At 36.5% G+C, this 25,761-nt stretch overlaps 1 protein-coding gene across 1 annotated transcript in view; it reads right to left on the bottom strand.

The window, feature by feature from the left end:
* The window catches only part of LOC124521201 (disintegrin and metalloproteinase domain-containing protein 32-like), a 175,861-nt gene that overhangs the window by 117,113 nt on the left and 32,987 nt on the right, over positions 1-25,761 (bottom strand). Inside the window, exons 8-11 of the mRNA XM_047092311.1 lie at positions 23,192-23,260; positions 20,238-20,309; positions 19,866-20,032; positions 3,779-3,860 (exon numbers count right to left, since the gene is read on the bottom strand). Coding sequence (XP_046948267.1) covers positions 3,779-3,860; positions 19,866-20,032; positions 20,238-20,309; positions 23,192-23,260 — 390 coding nt within the window. The remainder of the gene's footprint in view (positions 1-3,778; positions 3,861-19,865; positions 20,033-20,237; positions 20,310-23,191; positions 23,261-25,761) is intronic.

Genomic DNA, 25,761 nt, shown 5'->3' with positions numbered 1-25,761 from the left:
AAAGGGATTTAAGTAAAAAAGAAAAGATAATAATTAGAAGAAAATTACAAAAGGAAAAAAATTCACAAGTAAAAGAAACAAAAGAGCATAGGGGAATCAATGAGAGAGAGAGAGAGAGAGGGAGAGGCAAACCAAGAAACAGACTCTTAAATATAGAGAACAAACTGATGGTTATCAGAGGGGAGGTGGGTAGCAGATGAGTTAAATAAGGGGATTAAGGAGTGTACTTATGATAAACACCACATGTTGTATGAAAATATTGAATCATTAAATTGTACGCCCAAAGCTAATACTATACTGTATTGTTAACTAACTGGAATTTAAAAACTTTTAAAAAAGAATGCAATCATACTATTTGGAACAACATGGATGGATCTAGAGAGTATAATGCTAAGTAAAATAAATTCGAGAAAGACAAATACTATGTGATTTCACTCATGTGGGGAATTTTTTTTTCAACGTTTTTTATTTATTTTTGGGACAGAGAGAGACAGAGCATGAACGGGGGAGGGGCAGAGAGAGAGGGAGACACAGAATTGGAAACAGGCTCCAGGCTCTGAGCCATCAGCCCAGAGCCTGACGCGGGGCTCGAACTCACGGACCGCGAGATCGTGACCTGGCTGAAGTCGGACGCTTAACCGACTGTGCCACCCAGGTGCCCCTCATGTGGGGAATTTAAGAAACAAAGCAAATAAGAGAGGAAAAGAAGCAAACCTAAAACCAAACTCTTAACTATAAAGAACAAACTGATGGTTACCAGAGGGAAAGTAGGTGGGGGAATGGATGAAACAAGTGAAGGTGATTAACAGTACACATCTTGATGAGCACTGAGTAACAGTATACCTGAAATGAATATAACACTGTATGTTAACTACATAAAAATAAAAATTTTTAAAAGACCTACATGAAAAGATAAAAATATTTTAGATTCTTATATTCTCATCCTGCATCTTTACATTGAATATAAAGGAGTTCTAAAATATTCCTCCTAGCTTTCCAAAAAAATAAAGATAAATCTAGACCAGATAGACCACACTTATGTCATGTCTCCACTGACCCAAAAGCAAACAGAAAAGCTACAGGTGAGAGATGGGCAGTCACAGCTGAGAGTTCCCTATGGGTGGGAGCAAGCAATCAGTTTCTTAGAGGAGGGTCCTCCTGCCTAAAAAGTACTGAACCCAGAACACTGGGCAAAGGATCTAGTCAAAAACAAAAGAAAATGATTGCTTATAATTAAAGGAATGCAAAGAATATTTTTTTAAATAATTTAACCCCTAATACACTTAGCATATAGGCCCTACGCGGCCAGAGAAAGGAAGTGACCTTGAAGCAAAAATCAGATCTACAAATGAATTCTGAACTAGCCCATACTCAGTCATCTGAAGACATAAACTTTCCTTTACCTTGAACTCAATGTATCATACCCAATTCAAATAAAAATTAACAATACATTAAAAAATAAAATAAACTGGAAACTAAAAGCAGGCAAACAAACAAAAACTCAGCAGTTATTAGAAAAAAATAGGAAAGGATTCTAGGAAAAGGAAGATGAGACTCAATTTTCTATGGCAGTTGGTTTCACCCATAGAAGGTAAAGAAGTGAGGAAAAAAATTAAGCATCTCCATTAGACCCTAATGCCTAAAAGGTTCTCTTAAAGCTTTACTAGCATAACAATATATTTATTTATTTATCCAAGAGTTAATAATTTACATTTTCACAATATTATACTATTTATTAATTTAATCTTTACATTAACCTGTATACAAAGTATAAAAGTTTTATAGAATAAATTATAAATTTTATAAATCTTGACAATGGACATAAGAAGTGTTGAACTATTTTAATCTCTTATTTTTCATAGCAAGTAATCAATGGACATTGTCTAAGGTAAGTAAGTATAATATAAATAATAAGATATGAATAATAGAAACAAATATTACTAAAATGTCATGTAATAATATGTATTATGTATATATTACATATGTATAACTATAAAGCATATATCTGCATATAATGTGTAATGATGTATAATTATTAAAATATTTTTATATATTTTTATAATATATGGTATATTACATAGTAACATACATTAATAATATATCTTATCTTATATAACAAATTATATGCTATATATAAATGTATAATAAATATATGCATACTATATACAAGTATGTTCTGTATTTTATATGCTATATATAAATATATACCATATATATTATATATAATATATAAATATATTTATAAATATATATACACTATATATTATAAATACCCAAACATATATTATACATAAATATATATGTGCTATATATAAATATATTTACAAATATATATACTATATATGTATAAATATAGCATGTAGTAATACATTTTAATAAATATATACTGTTAAAATAATGAATATGTAAGAATATACATGACAAAGAGAGTGGACTAAATATATCAAAGATAATATTACCAACATTGCCTTAAGTTTATAAATCAAAATAAGGGTAAGAGCATATTTACTTTAAATAATAAATTTAGGGGCACCTGGGTGGCTCAGTCAGTTAACTGTCTGACTTCAGCTCAGGTCATGATCTCACGGTTCATGGGTTCAAGCCCTGTGTTGGGCTCTATGCTGACAGTGCAGAGCCTGGAGCTTTGTGTGTATATCTGTCTCTCTCTCTGCTTCTCCCCACTTCTTATGCTCACTCTCAAAATAAATAAACTTAAAAAAATTTTTAGTACTTAAATTTGTTTTTTAAAAAAATGAACAGGATGGGAAAATTGCTCAACAAATTACTTCACCTTTCAACAACGCATCTAATTGTATCAATAATTTATTTTTCTATATATAAAATATTTACAAAAACTATAAATATTTAAAATAGACACAAAAATTTCTTTTATACACTTTTGGAGGTTTGAAACATTTTAAAGAATTTTTATCATACTTTTTGTTTAATCATTTGTTTTCATTTTTTTAAGACAAGGTAGATTTTTTTTTTAAGTTTATTCATTTTGAAAGACAGAAAGAGCGAGAGTGGGGAGGAGCAGAGAGAGAGGAAGAGAGAGAATCCCAAACAGGCTCCATCCACACTGTCAGCACCAAGCCTCACACGGGGCTCACTCATGAACCATGAGATCATGACCTGAGCCTAAATCAAGAGGTGGACACTTAATTAACCAACTGAGCCACTCAGGTACCCCTCATTTGCTTTTGTTTTGAAGCTATTTTATTAGGAAGACTATTTGTCTAATTTTATGTCTATAAGCAAAAATCTATTTGGGTTATAAAAGTTTTTTAAAGGTAATTTCTCATGAGGCACTATTCTATATAATAAGGAATGCACGTGTATTGATGAAATTTCTATTCTACTTCAACTTCCAAAATAATTGCAACAAGAATGTTATTCTACAAAATACTCTTTCATCTACACACTTCAAACTTTTAACAGTAATAGAAAGTAAGTGTAATCTCTAAATGCAAATATAAAACTAAACTGTATAAAATCTTTGCTATAATGTTGAATGCTATTTTTAATGTCTATTTTGAGAGAGAGTTAGAGTGCATGTGGGGGAGAGGCAAAGAGAAAGAGGGAGACACAGAGTCTGAAGCAGGCTCTAGACTCTGAGCTATCAGCACAGAGCTGGATACAGGGTTCAAACTCACAAACCATGAGACCATGATCTGAACTGAAGTCGGATGCTCAACCAACTGAACCACCCAGGCACCCTGAATGATTTTTAAATGTATACATATTTTTTAAATAGTAAGATAAAATAATTACATACCATAGCAATTCCAGCCGAAAAATGGGTAACACACATCTTTCCAGGAACTGCTGCCCCCACATAATCTGGATAATTTCTATAGCTAAATAAATAAGTGTACATTTATAATTAATTTTGACAAATAATTCAGAGGTGAGATTTCCTGCTAATAATTTGTCTGTAGTCCATAAAATCCTAGTCTGAAGCAAACTGAGGTACAATCTCTCCATACATCCTTATTATTTCAAATTTGGAAGACATTCTTATGACATTAAGCATGTTATATTTCTAAAATATGTTCAGTGGATCCAAGTTTTTAATGCCTTTACTGTTCTCATCACATTTGGTTAGGATTGCTTTTGATAAAACAATTTTGATCAAAAGCATTTTGCTGAGTGACAATGAAAAAGTTTTAATAGTTGAACACTAATATGGATCAAACATTTTCATTCTCATATAGAAAAGCTTACCAGTTTCTCATTGGAATGACTTTATTGTTCTAGAACTTAACATTATTATTTCTGCTTTGAGTGAAGGCCCATATAAATTGTCCTATAATAGCACTATTCCCAGAGGTTTTTCATAAATTATTCCATTTAATTCTCAAGTCAAGCCAGTGAAATAAATATTATTTTCACCTCTATTGAACAAATCAAACATCAGATGAGAAGTATAAATAACTTTCTCAAGGTAGCACCATTAATAAGTGCTACTAAAGGATATGAATTTAGGCAATCTGAATCTACAACCATACTCTCAACCACTTAAGGTATAGATGCTTCAAATATATTCTGTCTTTATAGCCCCCACCAGGAAAAAAACATTCCAAGATGTATATAAAGAAACTTGTTTCAGTCATCAGTTTGAAACTTCCCTCAGTTTCAACTGCTTTTCCTTCACTTCACATTGCACTTTCTCCCTACTGCTGCCTCTGTTCTGTATCTCTGATATTTTCATACCTAACCATTCCAGCACTTGTGTACAAGTATTTACACTTAACATGCAACTTTCGCTTATTTTCCCCAATGTCTTAAGTATTGTTTATACTCTTTCTTAATCCAAGATAGTGCTACCAATAGATTGTGAAAAGGCAAGGAGGTTTGCTCTCACCACCAGTATTCAGCATCATACTAGAAGTCCTAGCCTGTTCAATAAGGCAAGAAAATAAAATAAAAAGTATATGGATTGGAAAAGAAGAAATACAGTTTTCTCTGTTTATAGATGATGTGACTGTCTACCTAGGAAATCCCACAGTATACAAAAAAGCTACTAGAAATAAGTGTATTCAATAAGTTTTCATGTTTCAAAGTCAATGTATAAAAGCCAAACTGATTTTTATAACCTAGCAATAAAATATTTGAAACTAAAGTAAAATGAAACATTTACAGTAGTGCTAATGTTATTTAAGGGTACAAACATGCAATGAGTCATCAATAATACCTAGAGATCGAATACACAGTATAGTAGATATAAATAACAATGTTGTATTATAATCTTTAAATTTGCTAAGAGCCTAGAACTTCATTATTTCAACCACTAAAAAGAAATGATCATTACACAATATGATAGATGTGCTTATTACCACTAGTGGCGATCAGGGCTGTGCAGCATTGGTGGTATAGTGGTGAGCATAGCTGCCTTCCACTAGTGGCAATCATATTATAATATATAAATGTATTTATTGGGGCACCTGGGTGGCGCAGTCGGTTAAGCGTCCGACTTCAGCCAGGTCACGATCTCGCGGTCCGTGAATTCGAGCCCCGCGTCAGGCTCTGGGCTGATGACTCAGAGCCTGGAGCCTGTTTCCGATTCTGTGTCTCCCTCTCTCTCTGCCCCTCCCCCGTTCATGCTCTGTCTCTCTCTGTCCCAAAAATAAATAAAAAAACGTTGAAAAAAAAATAAATGCATTTATTAACATGCTGTATACCTTATATTTACAATGTTACATAACATTCAAATATATTTGAATAAAAAATTTTTAAACAGGTAAAATAAATTTTTTCAACCTGTGTTCAAAAAAGAATAAAAAAAAGCACTAAGGACATGAAATACTATGATATAACGCTAACACAATGTGAGAAATGTCTGTATACTAATGTCTGTATACTAATGGAATACTGATAGATCTGTATACTGATAGAACTGTACAGAACACTGATGAAAGAAATTAAAGACCTAAGTAAATGGGAGGATATACCCAGTTCATTGATTGGAAGACTTAGTATTATTAAGCTGTCAGTTCTCCCTAAACTACCGGATACATTCTATACAGTTCCAATCAACATTCCAGCAAAATATTTCATAGCAACTGAGAAGCTGAATCTAATACTTATGAAGAAAGGCAAAAACTAGAATAACCAAAACAATTTTTAAAAAGAATAACACAATGGGGCGCCTGGGTGGCGCAGTCAGTTAAGCGTCCGACTTCGGCCAGGTCACGATCTCGCGGTCCGTGATTTCGAGCCCCGCGTCAGGCTCTGGGCTGATGGCTCGGAGCCTGGAGCCTGTTTCCGATTCTGTGCCTCCCTCTCTCTCTGCCCCTCCCCCGTTCATGCTCTGTCTCCCTCTGTCCCAAAAATAAATAAAAAACGTTGAAAAAAAATTAAAAAAAAAAAAAAAGAACAACACTTTTGGAGAACTTATATTACTTGATTTAAATGGTTTTTATAAAGCTATAGTAATCAAGGCAGTGTGTTACTCACAAAAGGATAGAACGAAAATAGACTCATACACGTAAGGTCAAATAATTTTTGACAAAAGTGCAAAAGCAATTAAATGGAGAAACTATACCATCTTTTCGAGGATTGGTGCTGAATAAGTAATTATTCATATGCAAAAAAATGGCCTCTTCCATACCTCATAATATATACAGTAATTAACTCAAAATGAGTAATGAATCTAAATAAGAAAAACTTAAAACTATAAGGCTTCTAGAAAAAGACATAGTAGAGATATCTATAACCGTGGGTGAGGCAAATATATTTTTACGTACATCAAAAGCACAATTCATACAATTAAAAATTGATAAGTTAATTATGAATTCATCAAAATCTGCTTTTTAAAATATATTGTTAAGAAACTTAAAAAACAACCCACAGCCAGAAAATATTTTTAAATCATATATTATTATAAAAGACATGTACAAGAATGCTTAAAGAACACTTAAAACTCAATAGGAAGAGCTGGTCCAAGAGAGCGACACAGGAAGATCCTGATTTCACCTCCACCATGGACACACCAAATCTACACCTATTTATATAGCAATTCCTCCTGAAAAAGAACTGAGGGCTAACTGAGCAGCTTCTGTACAACAAAAGATAGACAAGAAAGAATGGCAAGACAGAAGAGAACACCCACCTCCAACACTGTGAATGGCAATGAGGAGGTACAGTACTGAGAGACCAGGAGCAGATTCATCTGTCCTAGGCTCAGACAAAAAAGCTGTGGTTAAAAGAGCAACTCGTACATAAAAGAGCCAGCCCTAGAAATCCACCAAATGGCAGGGGAGTTGCTGGAACTCTCTGCAGGTTGGAGGGACAAGTGCAATGGTTTATATTCTGCCTGCACCTTAATAATGCAGATAAAAGCAGGGTCTGGGAGCCATAGCCAACCAGGCCTCCAGGCCATTCCCGGATGCCCTGAGGCACAGAAAAGAAGCCAGCATTTAAAAGACCATCTAGTATATAAAAGATCCAGCCCAGAGAACTCCACCAAACCGGATTCGGGGTGGGGTTGGAGGGCAGCTGCTAGAACTCTCTCCAGGCCAACAGAGGTAGTAAATGCAACAGTTTGCCTTCCCTAAGTTCCCCTTCCATCTTGATAATGTGAATGGGAGCAAGGTACAGGTGCCCTGGCCAGTTTATTACCTCAGTGAGCCCTGCCAACCCCAGCTGTTCCTCTAGGATGCCCCTGGTCATTGCTCACTGCAGCCCCAGCCATCAGAACAATCCAGGCCCACACCACTGTAGCTTCAGTCAGCTTGCAAGGGCACCCCCAGCACAGAATACTCCAGGACCTCCAACTGACACCTGTTTCAGCTCCGACTGAAGAAAGAAAATATTAACCAATATAAAGGGAGAAATTGACAGTAATGCAATAATAGTAGGGGACTTAAATACCCCACTTACATCAATTGATAGATCATCCACATCTAAAACCAATAAGGAAAACAGTATCTTTGAATAAACACATTAGACCTGATGGACATAACAGATATATACAGAATATTCCATACAAAAAAAACAGCAGAATACATAGTCTTTTCAAGTGTATATGGAACATGTTCTAGCATAGATCATGGTAGGACACAAAATAAGGTCTCAATACTATAGATGCTGGAGAGGATGTGGAGAAACAGGAACTCTCTTGCACTGTTGGTGGGAATGCAAATTGGTGCAGCCGCTCTGGAAAGCAGTGTGGAGGTTCCTCAGAAAATTAAAAATAGACCTACCCTATGACCCAGCAATAGCACTGCTAGGAATTTACCCAAGGGATACAGGAGTAGTGATGCATAGGGGCACTTGTCCCCCAATGTTTATAGCAGCACTCTCAACAATAGCCAAATTATGGAAAGAGCCTAAATGTCCATCCACTGATGAATGGATAAAGAAATTGTGGTTTATATACACAATGGAATACTACGTGGCAATGAGAAAGAATGAAATATGGCCTTTTGTAGCAACGTGGATGGAACTAGAGAGTGTGATGCTAAGTGAAATAAGCCATACAGAGAAAGACAGATACCATATGTTTTCACTCTTATGTGGATCATGAGAAACTTAACAGAAACCCATGGGGGAGGGGAAGGAAAAAAAAAAAAAGAGGTTAGAGTGGGAGAGAGCCAAAGCATAGGAGACTGTTAAAAACTGAGAACAAACTGAGGGTTGATGGGGGGTGGGAGGGAGGGGAGGGTGGGTGATGGGTATTGAGGAGGGCACCTTTTGGGATGAGCACTGGGTGTTGTATGGAAACCAATTTGACAATAAATTTCATATATTGGAAAAAAAAAATAAGGTCTCAATAAATTTGAAAACACTGAAACTATATCATGCATCTTCTCTGACCATAACAATATGAAACCAGAAATCAATTACAAGGGGAAAAAAACTAGAAAAACCAAACACATTGAGGCTAAACAACATGCTAATAAACAACCAATAGGTCAACAAAGAAATAAAAAAAAATACGTGGAGACAGATGAAAATGAAAAACATAATGTCCCAGGGGCACCTGGGTGGCTCAGTCAATTGAGCATGCGACTCGGTTTCAGCTCCGGTCATGATCTCAGTTTTGTGAGTTCAGTGTGGAGCCTGTTTGGGATTCTCTGTCTCCCTCTCTCTCTGCCCCTCCCCCACTTGTGCTGTCTCTGTGTCTCAAAATAAATAAACTTAAACACACACACACACACACACACACACACACTGGCCCAAAATCCATTGCACTCAGAGAAAGCAGTACTAAGAGGAAAACTGATGGTGATACAGGCACACCTCAAAACAACAAGAAAAATCTCAGTCTAACCTTACATCTAAAGGAACTAGAAAAAGAACAAGCCCAAAATTAGCAGAAGGAAGGAAACAATAAATATCAGAATAGATATAAATGAAATAGAGGCTAAAACAAATCAATAGAAAAGATCAATGAAACAAAGAGCTGGTTCTTTGAAGATAAACAAAATGGATAAACTATTAGTCTGTCTCAAGGTACTTTTTGCTTTCTCTCTTGATTTTTTTGACCCATTACTTATTTCAGTAGCATTTGTTTAAGCTCCATACATTTGTGAATTTTCCAGTTTTCTTCTTGTATTCATTTCCAGTTTCATACAATTGTGATCAGAAAAAATACCAGATATGCTTTAAGTCTTCTTAAATTTATTAAGACTTGTTTTGTGGCCTACCACATGATCTATCCTAGATAATGTCCTACATGTGCTTGAGAATACAGTGCATTGTGTTTTTTTTTTTTTTCAACGTTTATTTATTTTTGGGACAGAGAGAGACCGAGCATGAATGGGGGAGGGGCAGAGAGAGAGGGGGAGGGGCAGAGAGAGAGGGAGACACAGAATTGGAAACAGGCTCCAGGCTCTGAGCCATCAGCCCAGAGCCTGACGCGGGGCTCGAACTCACGGACCGCGAGATCGTGACCTGGCTGAAGTCGGACGCTTAACCGACTGCGCCACCCAGGCGCCCCTGTGTTGGTTTTAAAAGTAATATTCTGTATATATCAAGTCCATATGATCTAATATGTTATTTAAGGCCATTGTTTCCTTTTTGATTTTGTCTGGCTCCATTCCTTCACTTTCAGTGTGTGTATGCCTCCTTACATATGAAGTGAGAACACTGTAGGCACCACAGAAATGTGTCTTGTTTTTTATCCATTTAGCCACTCTGTCTTTTGATTGAAGAAGTTAGTTTACTTACATTTAAACAATCATAGATAGTCCCCAACAACAGGTATATTCTTATTGCCATTTTATTGTTTTATGGCTGCTTTGTAACTGCCCTGTTCATTTCTCTTGCTCCTGCTCTCTTCCTTTTTAATTTGATGATTTTCTGTAATGGTATGTTTGCATTCATTTCATGTTACCTTTTGTATGTGTACTACAAAGGTTTGTAGGTTTTACGTTTGTGGTTATCATGAGACTTACACAAAACAAATTATATTTGTACCAGTCTACTTTAAGGTGATAAAAATTTAACTTTAGGGGGCACCTGGGTGGCTCAGTAGGTTGGGTATCCGACTTCAACTCAGGTCACGATCTCACAGTTGGTGGGTTCAAGCCCTGCATCAGGCTCTATGCTGACAGCTTGGAGCCTGGAGCCTGCTTTGGATTCTGTGTCTCCCTTTCTCTCTGCCCCTCCCCATTCATGCTCTGTCTCTCTCTGTTTCTCAAAAATAAATAAAAGTTAAAAAAAATTTAAAAAACTTAACTTTGAGCACATCCTAACTCTACATTTTTACTGCCTTTACCCCCATGTTTTGTTATGATGTCACAATTTATATCTTTCGACCTTGTGTATTCTTTAAAAAATTATTGTAGTTACAGTTGTGTTTACTACTTTGTTTTTAAACTTTCTTGCTATCTTTATAAGTGATGAACCCATCCCATTTACAACATTAGATTTATCTGGATTTTACTTTTGTTTTTTTAATTTTTTAACTTTCATTTATTATTGAGAGACACAAAGAGACAGAGCATGAGCATTGGAGGGGCAGACAGAGGGGAGACACAGAATCTGAAGCAGGTTCCAGGCTCTGAGCTGTCAGCACAGAGTCCAACGTGGGGCTCAAACTCACCAACCGTGAGATCATGACCTCAGTCAAAGTTGGATGCTTTACCAACTGAGCCACCCAAGTGTCCCTGGATTTTACTATTACTTTACCTTTACCAGTTAGATTTATATTTTCATGTGTTTTCTTGTTACTAATTAGTACCCATCTCATTTTAGCTTAAACATATCCCTTTAGCATTTCTTGTAAGACTGGTCTAGTGGTTATGATATCCTTTAGGTTTTGCTTGTTGGAAAACTCTTTATGTCTCCCTCAATTTTTCTAGGTACAGCATTCCTAATAAACATTCTTTTTCTTTCAGTACTTCAAATGTATCATGCAACTCCCTCCTGGCCTGGAAAGTTTCTGCTGAAAAATCTGCTAATAGTGTTATGGGGTTTCCTTGTATGTAACAATTTGGGATTTTTTTTTTCTTGCTGCATTTAAGATTCCCTCTTCTTTTAACTTTTGACAATTTGATTTTAATGTATCTTGGTGTGAGTCTCTTTGGCTTTGGCCTTTTTGGTTCTCTCTGGAATTACCATATCTGAATGCCTATTCCCTTCCCAAGGTTAGGGAAGTCTTCAGGCATTATTTCTTCACCAAAGTTTTCTACTCTTTTCTCCTTCTGATATGCTTGTAATGTGAATATTGGTCTGCTTGGCATTCTCCCATAAGTCCCTTAAGAAGCTACTTTTATTCTTCTTTCTTTTTTTCTATTTGCTGCTTTGACTGGGTGAGCTCCACTGACCTTTGAGTTCACTGATGCTTTCTTCCACTTCATCTAATGTGCTGCTGAACGCTTCTAATGTCTCTTTCCATTCAGTTATATCTTTAGCGGTATGATTTCTATTTTGTACTTCCTTACATTTTGTCTCTTTATTGAAATTCTCACCTTGTCCATACATTCCTGAGCTCAAACAGCATCTTAAGACCATTATTTTGAGGTCTTTATCAGGTAAATCACTTATAACCATTTCACTAAGATCTTTTTCTGAAATTTAATCTTGGTCTTTCATTTGCAACATAGTCCTGTTTTGCATTTGCTTGACTTTGTATTAGTTTCTATGCATTAAATAAATCAGTTACCTTTCTCAGTCTTAAAGGAGTGACCTTGTTTAGGATATAAACATTATCATTCAATCTTGTCCTACCTCTGGTAGTCTCTCAAGCCTTTGTGATTCTCCAAGTAACATCTATTTTTAAAATATTTTCAAATGGTTCCAGGGCACCTGGGTGGCTCAGTCAGTTAAGCATCCTACTTCGGCTCAGGTCATGATCTTGTGATTCACAAGTTTGAGCCCCAGGTCGGGCTCTGTGCTAATACCTCAGGGTCTGGAGACTGCTTCAGATTCTGTGTCTCCCTCTCTCTCTCTGTGCCCTTCCCCCACTCGCACTCTATCTCTCTCTCTTTCAAAAATAAATGAACATCAAAAAAATTTAAAAGGTCCCAGTAGTTGGTGTGCCAAGATCTGTCACTGTCCCAAATAGGAGGATCTCAGTCAGCATCTAGATTCAGGCTGACTAGAAGCCAGACACTAAGACAGAAGTTTTTAATGTATGCAAATGTACCTCTTTCATGAGAAGACTGGGAGACTGGCATTTTGGTCTACTCCTGTGCTGAACCCTGGGGTGATAGCCAATCAAGAACCATTTCTTTATTTGTAACCACCCCTTCACCCTGTGAACACAAGCTCCACTGGCCACCAAATCTGGGCTAACAAGGGGTGTATCCTCTGGGCTTAAGGCATCAGACATGTGCACAAGCTCCTCTCTTTGGAGACAACAAAGACCTGGGCAGGACAGAGGAAGGATATGAAGATGGCGCCTGCTAGCCTCCCCAGTCTCTGAAGAGGATTACAGTCAGTCTCCAGATGTGTGTTTAATTCAATGTGTACATAGCTATGTGGCCCTTAGGCCAGAGCTAAGAAGATAACTAATAAGCCTCTTTCACAGAAAGACTGGACGTGCATTTCAGTTTCTTCTCTCTGTACTGTGCCCGGTGGGGTATAGCCAGTCAACAACTATTTCTCCATTAGCTACAGTCCTATAGGACCCATGAAAATAAACCCAATGACCACCAGAGCCAGGTGATCAACAGGTATCCCGTGGGTAGCAACCATAAAAACTGTGGCACCAAATGAGACACAAGCTCTTTCTGAGAGATTCCAGCAACCCAGAGTAATGAAGAAGGAAAGCACAAAATGGCACCTATGGCCTCTGTCTTTGAAAACTAATTCCTTAGGCCCTTTGATGTGTGTTAAATTCCCTCTTTCACAGGAATACTGGGCATTTCTGTCCTCTGTTCTAGGCCTTGTGAGTAGCCACAGAGTCTGATATGTCCTTAAGAACTGTTTCCCGGAGAAAGGCCAAGATGGCGGAACAGCATGGAAGTTTTTTGTGTGTCTCGCATCCATGAAATACAGCCAGACCAACACTAAACCATCCTGCACACCTAGAAAAGTGGTCTGAGGATTAACACAACAATCTGCACAACCTGAACCACAGAGTTCAGTAGGTATGCAGTGCGGAGAGGTGAACTGGGGGAGACAGAAGCTGCGGAGGGCAGGGAGCCACTTTTGTATGTGGAGAGAGGATGGAGACGGGGCAGGGGGAGAATACAGGAAAAGACCCCCCCCCCCACGCCAAAGCAGATAGACAGAAAATGGAGAAGTGGAAACAGTCACAGGGACTGAACTAGAAAGGGAGAAAGGAGAAAGGAGAGGGTTTAAATTCCATTAAGACAATAGGGGCGCCTGGGTGGCTCAGTGGGTTGAGCGTCCGACTTTGGCTCAGGTCATGATCTCACAGTCTGTGAGTTTAAGCCCCGCATCGGGCTCTGTGCTGACAGCTCAGAGCCCGGAGCCTGCTTCAGATTCTGTGTCTCCCTCTCTCTCTGACCCTCCCCTGTTCATGCTCTGTCCCTCTCTGTTTCAAAAATAAATAAACATTATTTAAATAAAATAAATTCCATTAAGACTATAAAAAAGGGAGAGCACAGAGTCTGAAACTCTGCAGCTCAATGCCTGGCAGTCCTCTGGTGGGAAGGCCAAATCCCCAGGAGCAGAGTGGGGTCCAGGAGGTTCTCAGGCCACATGGGGAGAAGCAGTTCCACTGCTAAGAGGACACCTGGTAGAGGCTGTGTTACTTCCATCATTTCATTTTAGTCTACTTCAGTGTATTTAATTCTCAAATTTTAAAAGATTTCCTTTTTTTATTTCTTTCCCATTTTTTCTCTAATGTATCAAGCCCCTTTCAACACCCAAACAAAACACACCTAGGATCTAGCATCATTTATTCAATTTTGTGTGTGTGCATTTGTTTTTAATTTTTTAATTTTAATATTTGTTAATTTTCAGTTTTTTGCCTCATTAATTCCTTTTCTCTCTTCAAAATGACAAAACGAAGAAATTCACCCCAAAAGAAGAGCAGAAAGAAACGACATCCAGGGACTAACCAACACAGATACAAGCAAGATGTCTGAATCAGAATTTAGAATCACAATAATAAGAATACTAGCTGGAATCAAAAATAGATTAGAATCCCTTTCTGTGGAGATAAAAGAAGTAAAAGCTAGTCAGGATGAAATAGAAAATGTTATAACTGAAGGTTCAATCTCGAATGGGTGCCATGGCACCAAGGATGGATGAGGCAGAACAGAGAATCAGCGATATAGAAGACAAATTTATGGAGAATAATGAAGCAGAAAAAAAGAGTGAGATTAACACAAAAGAGCACAATTTAAGAATTAAAGAAATCAGTGACTCATTAAAAAGGAATAACATCAGAATCATAGGAGCCCAGAAGAGGAAGAGAGAGAAATGGGGGTAGAAGTGTTATGTGAGCAAATCCTAGCACAAAACTTTCCCAACATGGGGAAAGACACAGACATCAAAATCCGGGAATCACAGAAGACCCCCACTAGATTCAACAGAAACTGACCATCAATAAAGCATACCACAGTCAAATTCACATTATACTCAGGAAAGGAGAGAATCATGAAAGCATCAAGGGGAAAAAAGTCCTTAACCTACAAGGGAAGACAGATGAGGTTTGCAGCAAACCTATCCACAGAAACTTGGCAGGCCAGAAAGGAGTGGCAGGATATATTCAACGTGCTGAATCAGAAAAATATGCAGCCAAGAATTCTTTATCCAGCAAGGCTGTCATTCAAAACAGAAAGAGAGATAAAAAGTTTCCCACACAAACAAAACTTAAAGGAGCTTGTGACCACTAAACCAGCCCTGCAAGAAATTTTAATGGGGACTCTCTGAAGGGAGAAAAGATGGGGGAAAAACAAATAAATAAAGACCAAAAGCAACAAAGACTAGAAAGGACCAGAGAATGCCACCAGAAACTCTACAAGCAACATAATGGCAATAAATTCGTATCTTTCATACTCACTTTAAACGTCAATGGACTCAATGCTCCAATCAAAAGACACAGGGTAACAGAATGGATAAGAAAACAAGATCCATCTATATGCTGTTTACAAGAGACCCACTTTGAACTTAAAGACACCTTCAGATTCAAACTAAGGGGATGGAGAACAATCTATCATGCTAATGGTCAACAAAAGAAAGCCGGAGTAGCCATACTTATATGAGACAATCTAGACTTTAAAATAAAGACTGTATCAAGACATGCAGAAGGGCATTATATCATAATCAAGGGGCCTATCCACCAAGAAGTCCTAACAATTGTAAACACTTATGCACCAAATGTGGAAGAACCCAAATATATAAATCAATTAATCACAAACATAAAGAAACTCATTGATAGTAATACCATAATATTAGGGGACTTCAACACCCCACTCACAGCAATGCACAGATCATCTAATCAAAAAATCGAAAAGGAAACAATGGCTTTGAATGAGACACTGAACCAGATGGACTTAACAGATATATTCAGAACATTTTATCCTAAAGCAGCAGAATATACATTCTTCTCCAGTGCACATGGAATGTTCTCCAGAATAGATCATATACTGGGACACAAATCAGCCCTAAGTACAAAGAGATCAAGACCATACCATGCATATTTTCAGACCACAACGCTATGAAACTGCAAATCAACCACAAGAAAAAAATTTGGAAAAGTAACAAATACTTGGAGAGTAAAGAACATCCTACTAAAGAATGAATGGGCTAACCAAGAAGTTAAAGAGGAAATTAAAAAGTATATGGAAGCCAATGAAAATGATAGCACCACAATCCAAAACCTCTGGGATGCAGCAAAGGTGGTCATAAGAACAAAGTATTAGCAATCCAGGCCTTCCTAAAGAAGGAAGAAAGATCTCAGATATACAACCTAACCTTACACCTTAAAGATCTGGAAGAAGAACAGCAAATAAAACCCAAAACCAGCAGAAGACAAGAAATAATAAAGATTAGAGCAGAAATTAATGCTATCAAAACAAACAAACAAACAAAAAAAACCCAGTAGAACAGATCAATGAAACCAGAAGCTGGTTCTTTGAAAGAATTAACAAAATTGATAAACACCTAGCCAGTTTGATCAAAAAGAAAAAGGAAAGGACCCAAATAAATAAAATCAAAAATGAAAGAGGAGAGATCACAATCAACACAGCAGAAATAAAAACAATGAGAATATTATGAGCAATTATATGCCAATAAAATCTGGAAGAAATGTACAAATTCCTAGAAACATATACACTACCAAAACTGAAACAGAAGAAATAGAAAATTTGAACAGACCCATAACCAGTAAGGAAATCGAATTAGTAATCAAAAATCTCCCAAAAAACAAGAGTCCAGGGCAGGTTGGCTTTCCAGGGGAATTCTATCAAACATTTAAGGAAGAATTAACACCTATACTTTTGAAGCTGTTCCAAAAAATAGAAATGGAAGGAAAACTTCCAAACTCTTTCCATGAAGCCAGCACTACCTTGATACCAAAACCAGAGAGACTCCACTAAAAAGGAGAACTATAGACCAATTTCCCTGATGAACAAGGATGCAAATTAGCCAACCGGATCCAACAATACATTAAAAAAATTATTCACCACGACCAAGTGGGATATATACCTGGGATGCAGGGCTGGTTCAATATCCACAAAACAATCAGTGTGATTCATTACATCAATAAAAGAAAGGATAAGAACCATATGATCCTCTCAATAGATGCAGAGAAAGCATCTAACAAAATACAGAATGCTTTCTTGATAAAAACCCTCAAGAAAGTAGGGATAGAAGGATCATACCTCAAGATCATAAAAGCCATATATGAAAGACACAACACTAGTATCATCCTCAATAGAGAAAAAATGAGAGCTTTCCCCCTAAGGTCAGGAACAAGATAGGGATGTCCACTCTTGCCACTGTTATTCAACATGGTATTGGAAGTCTTAGCCTCTGTAATCAGACAACACAAAGAAATAAAAGGCATCCAAATTGGCCAGAAGGAGGTCAAACTTTCACTCTTCACAGATGACATGATACTCTATATGGAAAACCCAAAAGATTCCACCAACAAACTGCTAGAACTGATTCATGAATTCAGCAAAGTTGCAGGATATAAAATCAATGCACAGAAATTGGTTACATTCCTATACACCAACAATGAAGCGACAAAAGGAGAAATCAAGGAATCTATCCCATTTACAATTGCACCAAAATCCATAAAATACCTAGGAATAAATCTAACCAAAGAGCTGAAAAATCTATACACTGAAACTATAGAAAGCTTATGAAAGAAATTGAAGACACAAAAAAAATGGAAAAAGATTCCATGCTCCTGGAAAGGAAGAACGAATATTATTAAAATGTCGATACTACCCAAAGCAATCTACATATTCAATGCAATCCCTACCAAAATAACACCAGCATTCTTCACAGGGTGAGAACAAATAATCCTAAAATTTGTATGGAACCCAAAAGACCCTGAATAGCCAAAGCAATCTTGAAAAAGAAAACCAAAGCAGGAAGCATCACTTCCTGGACTTGAAGCTGTTCCAGAAAGCTGTAATCATCAAGAGAGTATGGTACTGGCACAAGAACAGATACTCAGAAAAATGGAATAGAATAGAGAACCCAGAAATGGACCCACAAATGTATGGCCAACTAATCTTTGACAAAACAGGAAAGAATATCCAATGGAATAATGACAGTCTCTTAAGCAAGTGGTACTGGGAAAACTGGACAGCAACATGCAGAAAAAATGAACCTGGACTACTTTCTCACACCATACACAAAAATAAACTCAAAATGGATGAAAGACCTAAACGTCAGACAGGAAGCCATGAAAATCCTGAGGAGAAAGCAGGCAAAAACCTCTTTGATCTTGGCTGCAGCAACTTCTTACTCAACATGTCTCTCTCTGGAGGCAAGGGAAACAAAAGCAAAAACAAACTACTGGGACCTCATCAAAATAAAAAGCTTCTGCACAGCAAAAGAAACAATCAGCAAAACTAAAAGGCAACCGACAAAATGGGAGAAGATATTTACAAATGACATATCAGATAAAGGGTTAGTATCCAAAATATATAAAGAACTTATCAAATTCAACACCCGAAAAACAAAAAATCCAGTGAAGAAATGGGCAAAAGACATGAATAGACACTTCTCCAAAGAAGACATCCAGATGGCCAACCGACACACGAAAAAATGCTCCACATCACTCATCATCAGGGAAATACAAATCAAAACCATAATGAGATACCACCTCACACTTGTCAGAATGGCTAATATTAACAACTCAGGCAACAACAGATGTTGGCGAGGATGCGGAGAAAGAGAATCTCTTTTGCACTGTTGGTGGGAATGCAAGCCAGTGCAGCCACTCTGGAAAACATATGGAGGTTCCTCAAAAAACTAAAAATAGAACTACCTATGACCCAACAATTGCACTACTAGGCTTTTGTCCACAGGACACAGGTGTGCTGTCTCAAAGGGACACATGCATCCCCATGTTTATAGCAGCACTATCAACAATAGCGAAAGTAGGGAAGGAGCCCAAATGTCCATCGATGGATGAATGGATAAAGAAGATGTGGTGTATATATATACAATGGAGTGTTACTCGGCAATCAAAAAGAATGAAATATCGCCATTTGCAACTACATGGATGGAACTGGAGGGTATTATGGTAAGTGAAATTAGTCAATCAGAGAAAGACAAGTATCATATGACTTCACTCATATGAGGACTTTAAGAGACAAAACAGATGAACATAAGGGAAGGGAAACAAAAAATAATATAAAAACAGGTAGGAGGACAAAACAGAAGAGACTCATAAATATGGAGAACAAACTGAGGGTTACTGGAGGGGTTGTGGGAGGGGGGATGGGCTAAATGGGTAAGGGGCACTAAGGAATCTACTCCTGAAATCATTGCTGCACTATATGCTAACTAATTTGGATGTAAATTTAAAAAAAATAAAAAATAAAATAAATAAAATAAAATAATGCAGAAAATCCATTAGGATAAACTATTTTTAACCTACTTTACCAAGCCTTTGATCAGAACTTCATAACAAAAATATAAACTTCACAAGATAAGTCCCATTTTTTTAGGTAGTGGTTAAGATTATGGGCTCTGGAGTTAAAACCTGTGGGTTCAACCTGAGAGACACCACCAGATACAAGAGTCCTGAAATTGTTTAACCTATTGAAGGCTCAATCTCATTAGTAAAAAGTTAATATGCATAGAGATAAATTTTGGCAAGTTTTTTTTTTACTGACAACCAGAGAGTATGATGCCTGAATGAAGTATATAATAATGTATGAATAATCAGAATTGAATAAAAATTCCCTAAATTAAGCTACATCATTGTCACAGATCTTTGTTTTCTAAGAATACTGAAATATTATTCTTACATGAATAGATATGCAACATCATGAGGTCTTAGAGAAAGATAGGACTTTTTCCATTCTAAAAATCTATGCAATACTTCATCTGCCTCACCAACTGTAGAAATCTTATTGTTATCTGACCATAACTCCAACGATGACAGCACAATAGTAACTTTAAATTGGGCAAACATCTAAAGACAAAAGAGGTAAATACATGAAAAATTAATCTTTGTTATTTTACAATAACCATGAAATTAATTCAATGCATTGACAAATCCACGCTCAGTCTATACAGATGGCTTAATTATTCAGAAATGCCACGTTAAGTTAATTGCCAATTATAATTTCAAAACTAGTATAAATTTTTCTAACTAGTATGAAAAGGAAAATACTTACTGCATTTACAAGGCCAATAATTTCGATGATTTTATTTGTTACTATCATGCTTTCAGAGCCCAAGTAATCATACTGAAAAACAAAATTAATTTTAAATTGAAATACAATCTGTTGTGTAGTATGTTTGAGATATACTCTCCATCTACTCTCAAAAGTTTGAGACTGCTTGGGAGTTAGATCAGTGCAAAATAAGATAGTAACAATAAAAAAATAAATATAAATTGGACCACTCAAATATACCAGTGGGAATGTAAAATCATACAGCCATTCTGGAAAGTTTAACAGCTTCTTTCAAAACAAATAATGTACTGACCATATGACCCAGCAATTGCACTCCTGGGCATTTATCCTAAAGAAATAAAAACTGATGCTCACAAAAAATCTATACATAAATGTCCATAACAGTTTTATTCCTATTAGCCAAAAACTGGAAACAATTCATATGTCCTTCAGTCATTAACTGGTTAAACAAATTGTGGTACATTCATAACATGTAATACTGTTCAGTAATAAAAAGTAACTCACTAAACTGGATAAAACTTAAGAAAATATGCTGAGTATTAAAAAATCTCAAAAGGATATATACCACAAGGTAACATTTATGCAATATTCCTGAAACCAAGAGATGGAGAACAAATTAGTGACTGCCAGTGGTTAAGAAGTGTAGGGAGGCAGGGAGAAACAAATGTGACAATGATGTTAGAACATGAGAGAGTCTTATTAGTGATGGTACTATTGAGTGTCTTGATTGTGACAGTGATTACATAAGGCTACATAAGTGGCCCTACTGCATAAAACTACACACACACACACACACACACACACACACACAAACACACAAATGAGTGTATATACAACTGCTGAAATCTGAATAAACTTTGTGGAATGTGCCAATATCAAATTCCATATCTATAAATCATCTCTCTAAAGTACAGCATCCCTTGATGTCCACTCTCACCACTCTTATTAAACATAGTATTGGAAGTCTTAGTCTCTGCAATCAGACAACACAAATAAAAAGCATCCAAATCGGCCAGGAGATCAAACTTGCACTCTCGCAGATGACATGATACTCTATATGGAAAACCCAAAAGATTCCACCAACAAACTGCTAGAACTGATCCATGAATTCAGCAAAGTCGCAGGATATAAAATCAATGCACAGAAATTGGTTGCATTCCTATAAACCAACAATGAAGCAACAGAAAGAGAAATCAAGGAATCGATCCCATTTACAACTGCATCAAAATCCATAAAATACCTAGGAATAAATCTAACCAAAGAGGTGAAAAATCTATACACTGAAACTATAGAAAGCTCATGAAAGAAATTGAAGAAGACACAAAAAATGGAAAAATATTCCATGCTCATGGATTGGAGGAACAAATATTGTTAAAACATCAATACTACCCTAAGCAATCTACATACTCCATGCAATACCTATCAAAATAATACCAGCATTCTTCACAGAGCCAGAGCAAACAATCCTAATATTTGTATGGAACCAGAAAAGACACTGAATAGCCAAAGCAATCTCTTTAAAAATTTTTAATGTTTATTTATTTTTAAGAGAGAGAGAGAGAAAGCGAGCAGGGGAGGGGCAGAGAGAGAGGGAGACACAGAATCCAAAGAAGGGTTCAGACTCTGAGCTGCCAACATAGCGCCCATGGATTCGTGGAACCCATGAACCACAAGATCATGACTTGAGCCAGAGTCAGACACTTAACTGACTGAGCTACCCAGGTGCCCCCAAGAACTTATCAAACTCAACACACACACAAAAAAAAAATAATCCAGTGAAGAAATGGGCAAAAGACATACATAGACACTTTTCATAAGAAGACATTCAGATGGCTAACAGACACATGAAAAATTGCTCAACATCACTCATCATCAGAGAAATGCAAATCAAAACCACAATGAGATACCACCTCACACCTGTCAGAATGGCTAAAATGAACAACTCAGTCAACAACAGATGCTGGAGAGGAGGAGGAGAAAGAGGAACCCTTTTGCACTGCTGGTGGGAATGGAAACTGGGGCAGCCACTCTGGAAAACAGTATGGAGGTTCCTCAAAAAACTAAAAATAGAACTACCCTGTGACCCAGCAATTGCACTACTAGGTATTTATGCAAAGGATACAGGTGTTCTGTTTCAAAGGGACATATACACTGCAATGTTTACAGCAGCTCTATCAAACAGCCAATGTGGAAAGAGCCCAAATGTTCACTGACAGATGAATGGATAAAGAAGATATGGTAGATAGATAGATAGATAGATAGATGATAGATAGATACAGATATAGATAGATAGATAGATAGATAGATAGATAGATAGATATAGAGATAGATAGATAGATAGATAGTGGAGTATTACTTGGCAATCAAAAAGAATGAAATCTTGCGTTTTGCAACAACATGGATGGAACTAGAGGGTATTATGCTAAACGAAATTAGTTAGAGAAAGACAAATATATGACTTCACTCATGTGGAATTTAAGATTCAAAACAGATGAACATAGGGGAAGGGAAGCAAAAATAATATAAGCATAGGGAGAGGGACAAAACATAAGATACTCTTTAAATATAGAGAACAAACTGTGGATTCCTAGAGGGATTGTGGGTGGGGGGATGGCTAAATGGGCAAGGGGCATTGAGGAAGACACTTGTTGGGATGAGCACAGAGTATTATACATAGGGGATGAATCAGTGGGTTCTACTCCTGAAATCATTATTGCACTACATGTTAACTTAACTAACTTGGATGTAAATTAAAAAATAAAAATAAAATAATTATATAATTTTGAGTATTTGGCTTTTCAGTTTGCAAGTTTTTTCACTGTTCTCTCTCTGACATGTGGTCTAAAATTTGGAATTTTTAAATTCCTTTTTAGCTAGGGATAATCATGCATTCACACCAAATATTTACAGCAAAGAAAAAGAAAAACACATACCAAAGCTTTATCCACCACAACATGCATCTCTAGATAAAGAGGGATTAAATCCGGAACAGTTGATTGTGACTAGAAAAAAGATAAAGAACACTTAAAAGCATATAAAACTTTCATAAATTGTTTATCCTGAGCTTTTAAAATCATTTTCCCACTTTACTGAGGAGTAATTGACAAATAAAAATTATATATATTTAAGGTATAAGATCAGATGTTCATATATACACATATAGTGAAATAATTGCCACAATCAAGCTAATTAACATATCCACCTCACATAGCTACAATTTTCTGTGTGTGTGTGTGTGTGTGTGTGTGTGTGTGTGTGTGTGTGAGATGAGAACCTGTAAGATCAACACTCAGGAAATTTCAAGTTTACAATATGCTATTGTTAACTATAGTCATATTACTGTATATTAAATCTCCAGAACTTACTTATCTTGTATAACTGAAACTAGTACCATTTGGCCAACATTTCACCCTGTCCTCAGGTCCTGGCAACTACCATTTTATTCCTTGCCTCTGAGTTTGACTATTTTAGATAACACATATAAGTGAGATCATGTATTATTTGTCTTTCTGTGCATGGCTTACTTCACTTAGCATACATCCTCCAGGTTCATGAATGTTGTCACAGATGGGAAGATTTCCTTCTTTTTTAAGGCTGAATATTCCATTGCATAAACATATTACAATTTCCAACAAATTGGGCACTCTGGAAGAAATGGACAAATTCCTAGAAACATACAAACTACCAAAACTGAAACAGGAAGAAATAGAAAATTTGAACAGACCCATAACTAGCAAAGAAACTGATTCAGTAACCAAAAATCTCCCAACAAAAAAAATCTCCCAAGAAGGCCACGTATGTTTCCCAGGGAAATTCTACAAGACATTTAAAGAAGACTTAATACCTGTTCTTCTCAAACTGTTCCAAAAAAATAGAAATGGAAGGAAAACATCCAAACTCCTTCTACAAGGGTAGCATTGATTCCAAAGCCAGACAAGGACCCCATTAAAAAAGGAGAATTATAGGCCAACACCCCTGATGAACATGGATGCAAAAATTCTAAATAAGATACTAGCAAAACAAATCCAACAGTACATTAAAAGAATAATTCACCATGATCAAGTGGGCTGCAACAGTGGTTTAATATTCACAAATCAATCAACATGATACACCACATTATTAAGAAAAGAACCATATGAACCTCTCATAGATGCAGAAAAAGCATTTGACAAAGTGCAGCATCTATTCTCAATAAAAACCCTCAATAAAGTAGGGACACACCTCAACATCATAAAGGCCACATATGAAAGACCCATAGGTAATATCATCCTCAATGGGGAAAAACTGAGAGCTTTAACTAAATGGTCAAGAAGAAGACAAGGATGTCCATTATCACCATTACTATTTAATACAGTACTAGAAGTCTTAGCCTCAGCAATCAGACAACAACAACAAAAAAAATAAAGGGTATCCAAACTGGCAAGGAAAAAGTCAAACTTTCACTATGTGCATATGACATTATATTCTATGTAGGAAACCCAAAAGACCCCACCAAAAAATTACCAGAATTAATACATGAATTCAATAAAGTTGCAGGATATAAAATCAACGTACATTAATGGGCTGCATTTCTAGACATCAATAACAATACAGCAGAAAAAGAAATCAAGGAATTGATCCTATTTGCAATTGCACCAAAAAAAATTAGATACTTAAGAATAAACCTAACCAAAGAGGTAAAAGATCTATACTCTTAAGACTATGTAACACTTATAAAAGAAATCAAAGAGGACACAAAGAAATGGAAAGGATTCCATGCTCATGGATTAGAAGAACATTGTTAAAATGTCGATACTACCCAAACCATCTACACATTTAATGCAATCCCCATCAAAATAACACAAGCATTTTTCACAGAACTAGAACAAACAATCCTAAAATTTGTATGGAAACACAAAATACCCCAAACAGCCAAAGAAGAAAAACAAATACAAATAAAAAACCACACTGAGATATCACCTCACGCCAGTCAGAGTGGCTAAAATGAACAAATCAGGAGACTATAGATGTTGAAGAGGATGTGGAGAAACGGAACCCTCTTGCACTGTCGGTGGGAATACAAACTGGTGCAGCCACTCTGGAAAACAGTGTGGAGGTTCCTCAAAAAATTAAAAATTGATCTACCCTATGACCCAGAAATAGCACTTCTAGGAATTTACCCAAGGGATACAGGAGTGCTTATGCATAGGGGCACTTGTACCCCAATGTTTATCGTAGCACTTTCAACAATAGCCAAATTATGGAAAGAGCCTAAATGTCCATCAACTGATGAATGGATAAAGAAACTGTGGTTTATATACACAATGGAATACTACGTGGCAATGAGAAAGAATGAAATCTGGCCCTTTGTAGCAACATGGATGGAACTGGAGAGTGTTATGCTAAGTGAAATAAGCCATACAGAGAAAGATACCATATGTTTTCACTCTTATGTGGATCCTGAGAAACTTAACAAACTCATGGGGAAGGGGAAGGGAAAAAAAAAAAAAAAAAAAGAGGTTAG

Source organism: Lynx rufus, unplaced genomic scaffold (genome assembly GCF_022079265.1).
Source record: "Lynx rufus isolate CCGP_SWC_20201006 ecotype Redwood Valley unplaced genomic scaffold, mLynRuf1.p SCAF_3, whole genome shotgun sequence".
NCBI lineage: Eukaryota > Metazoa > Chordata > Mammalia > Carnivora > Felidae > Lynx > Lynx rufus.
This window is presented reverse-complemented; position numbering and strand designations above follow the sequence as displayed.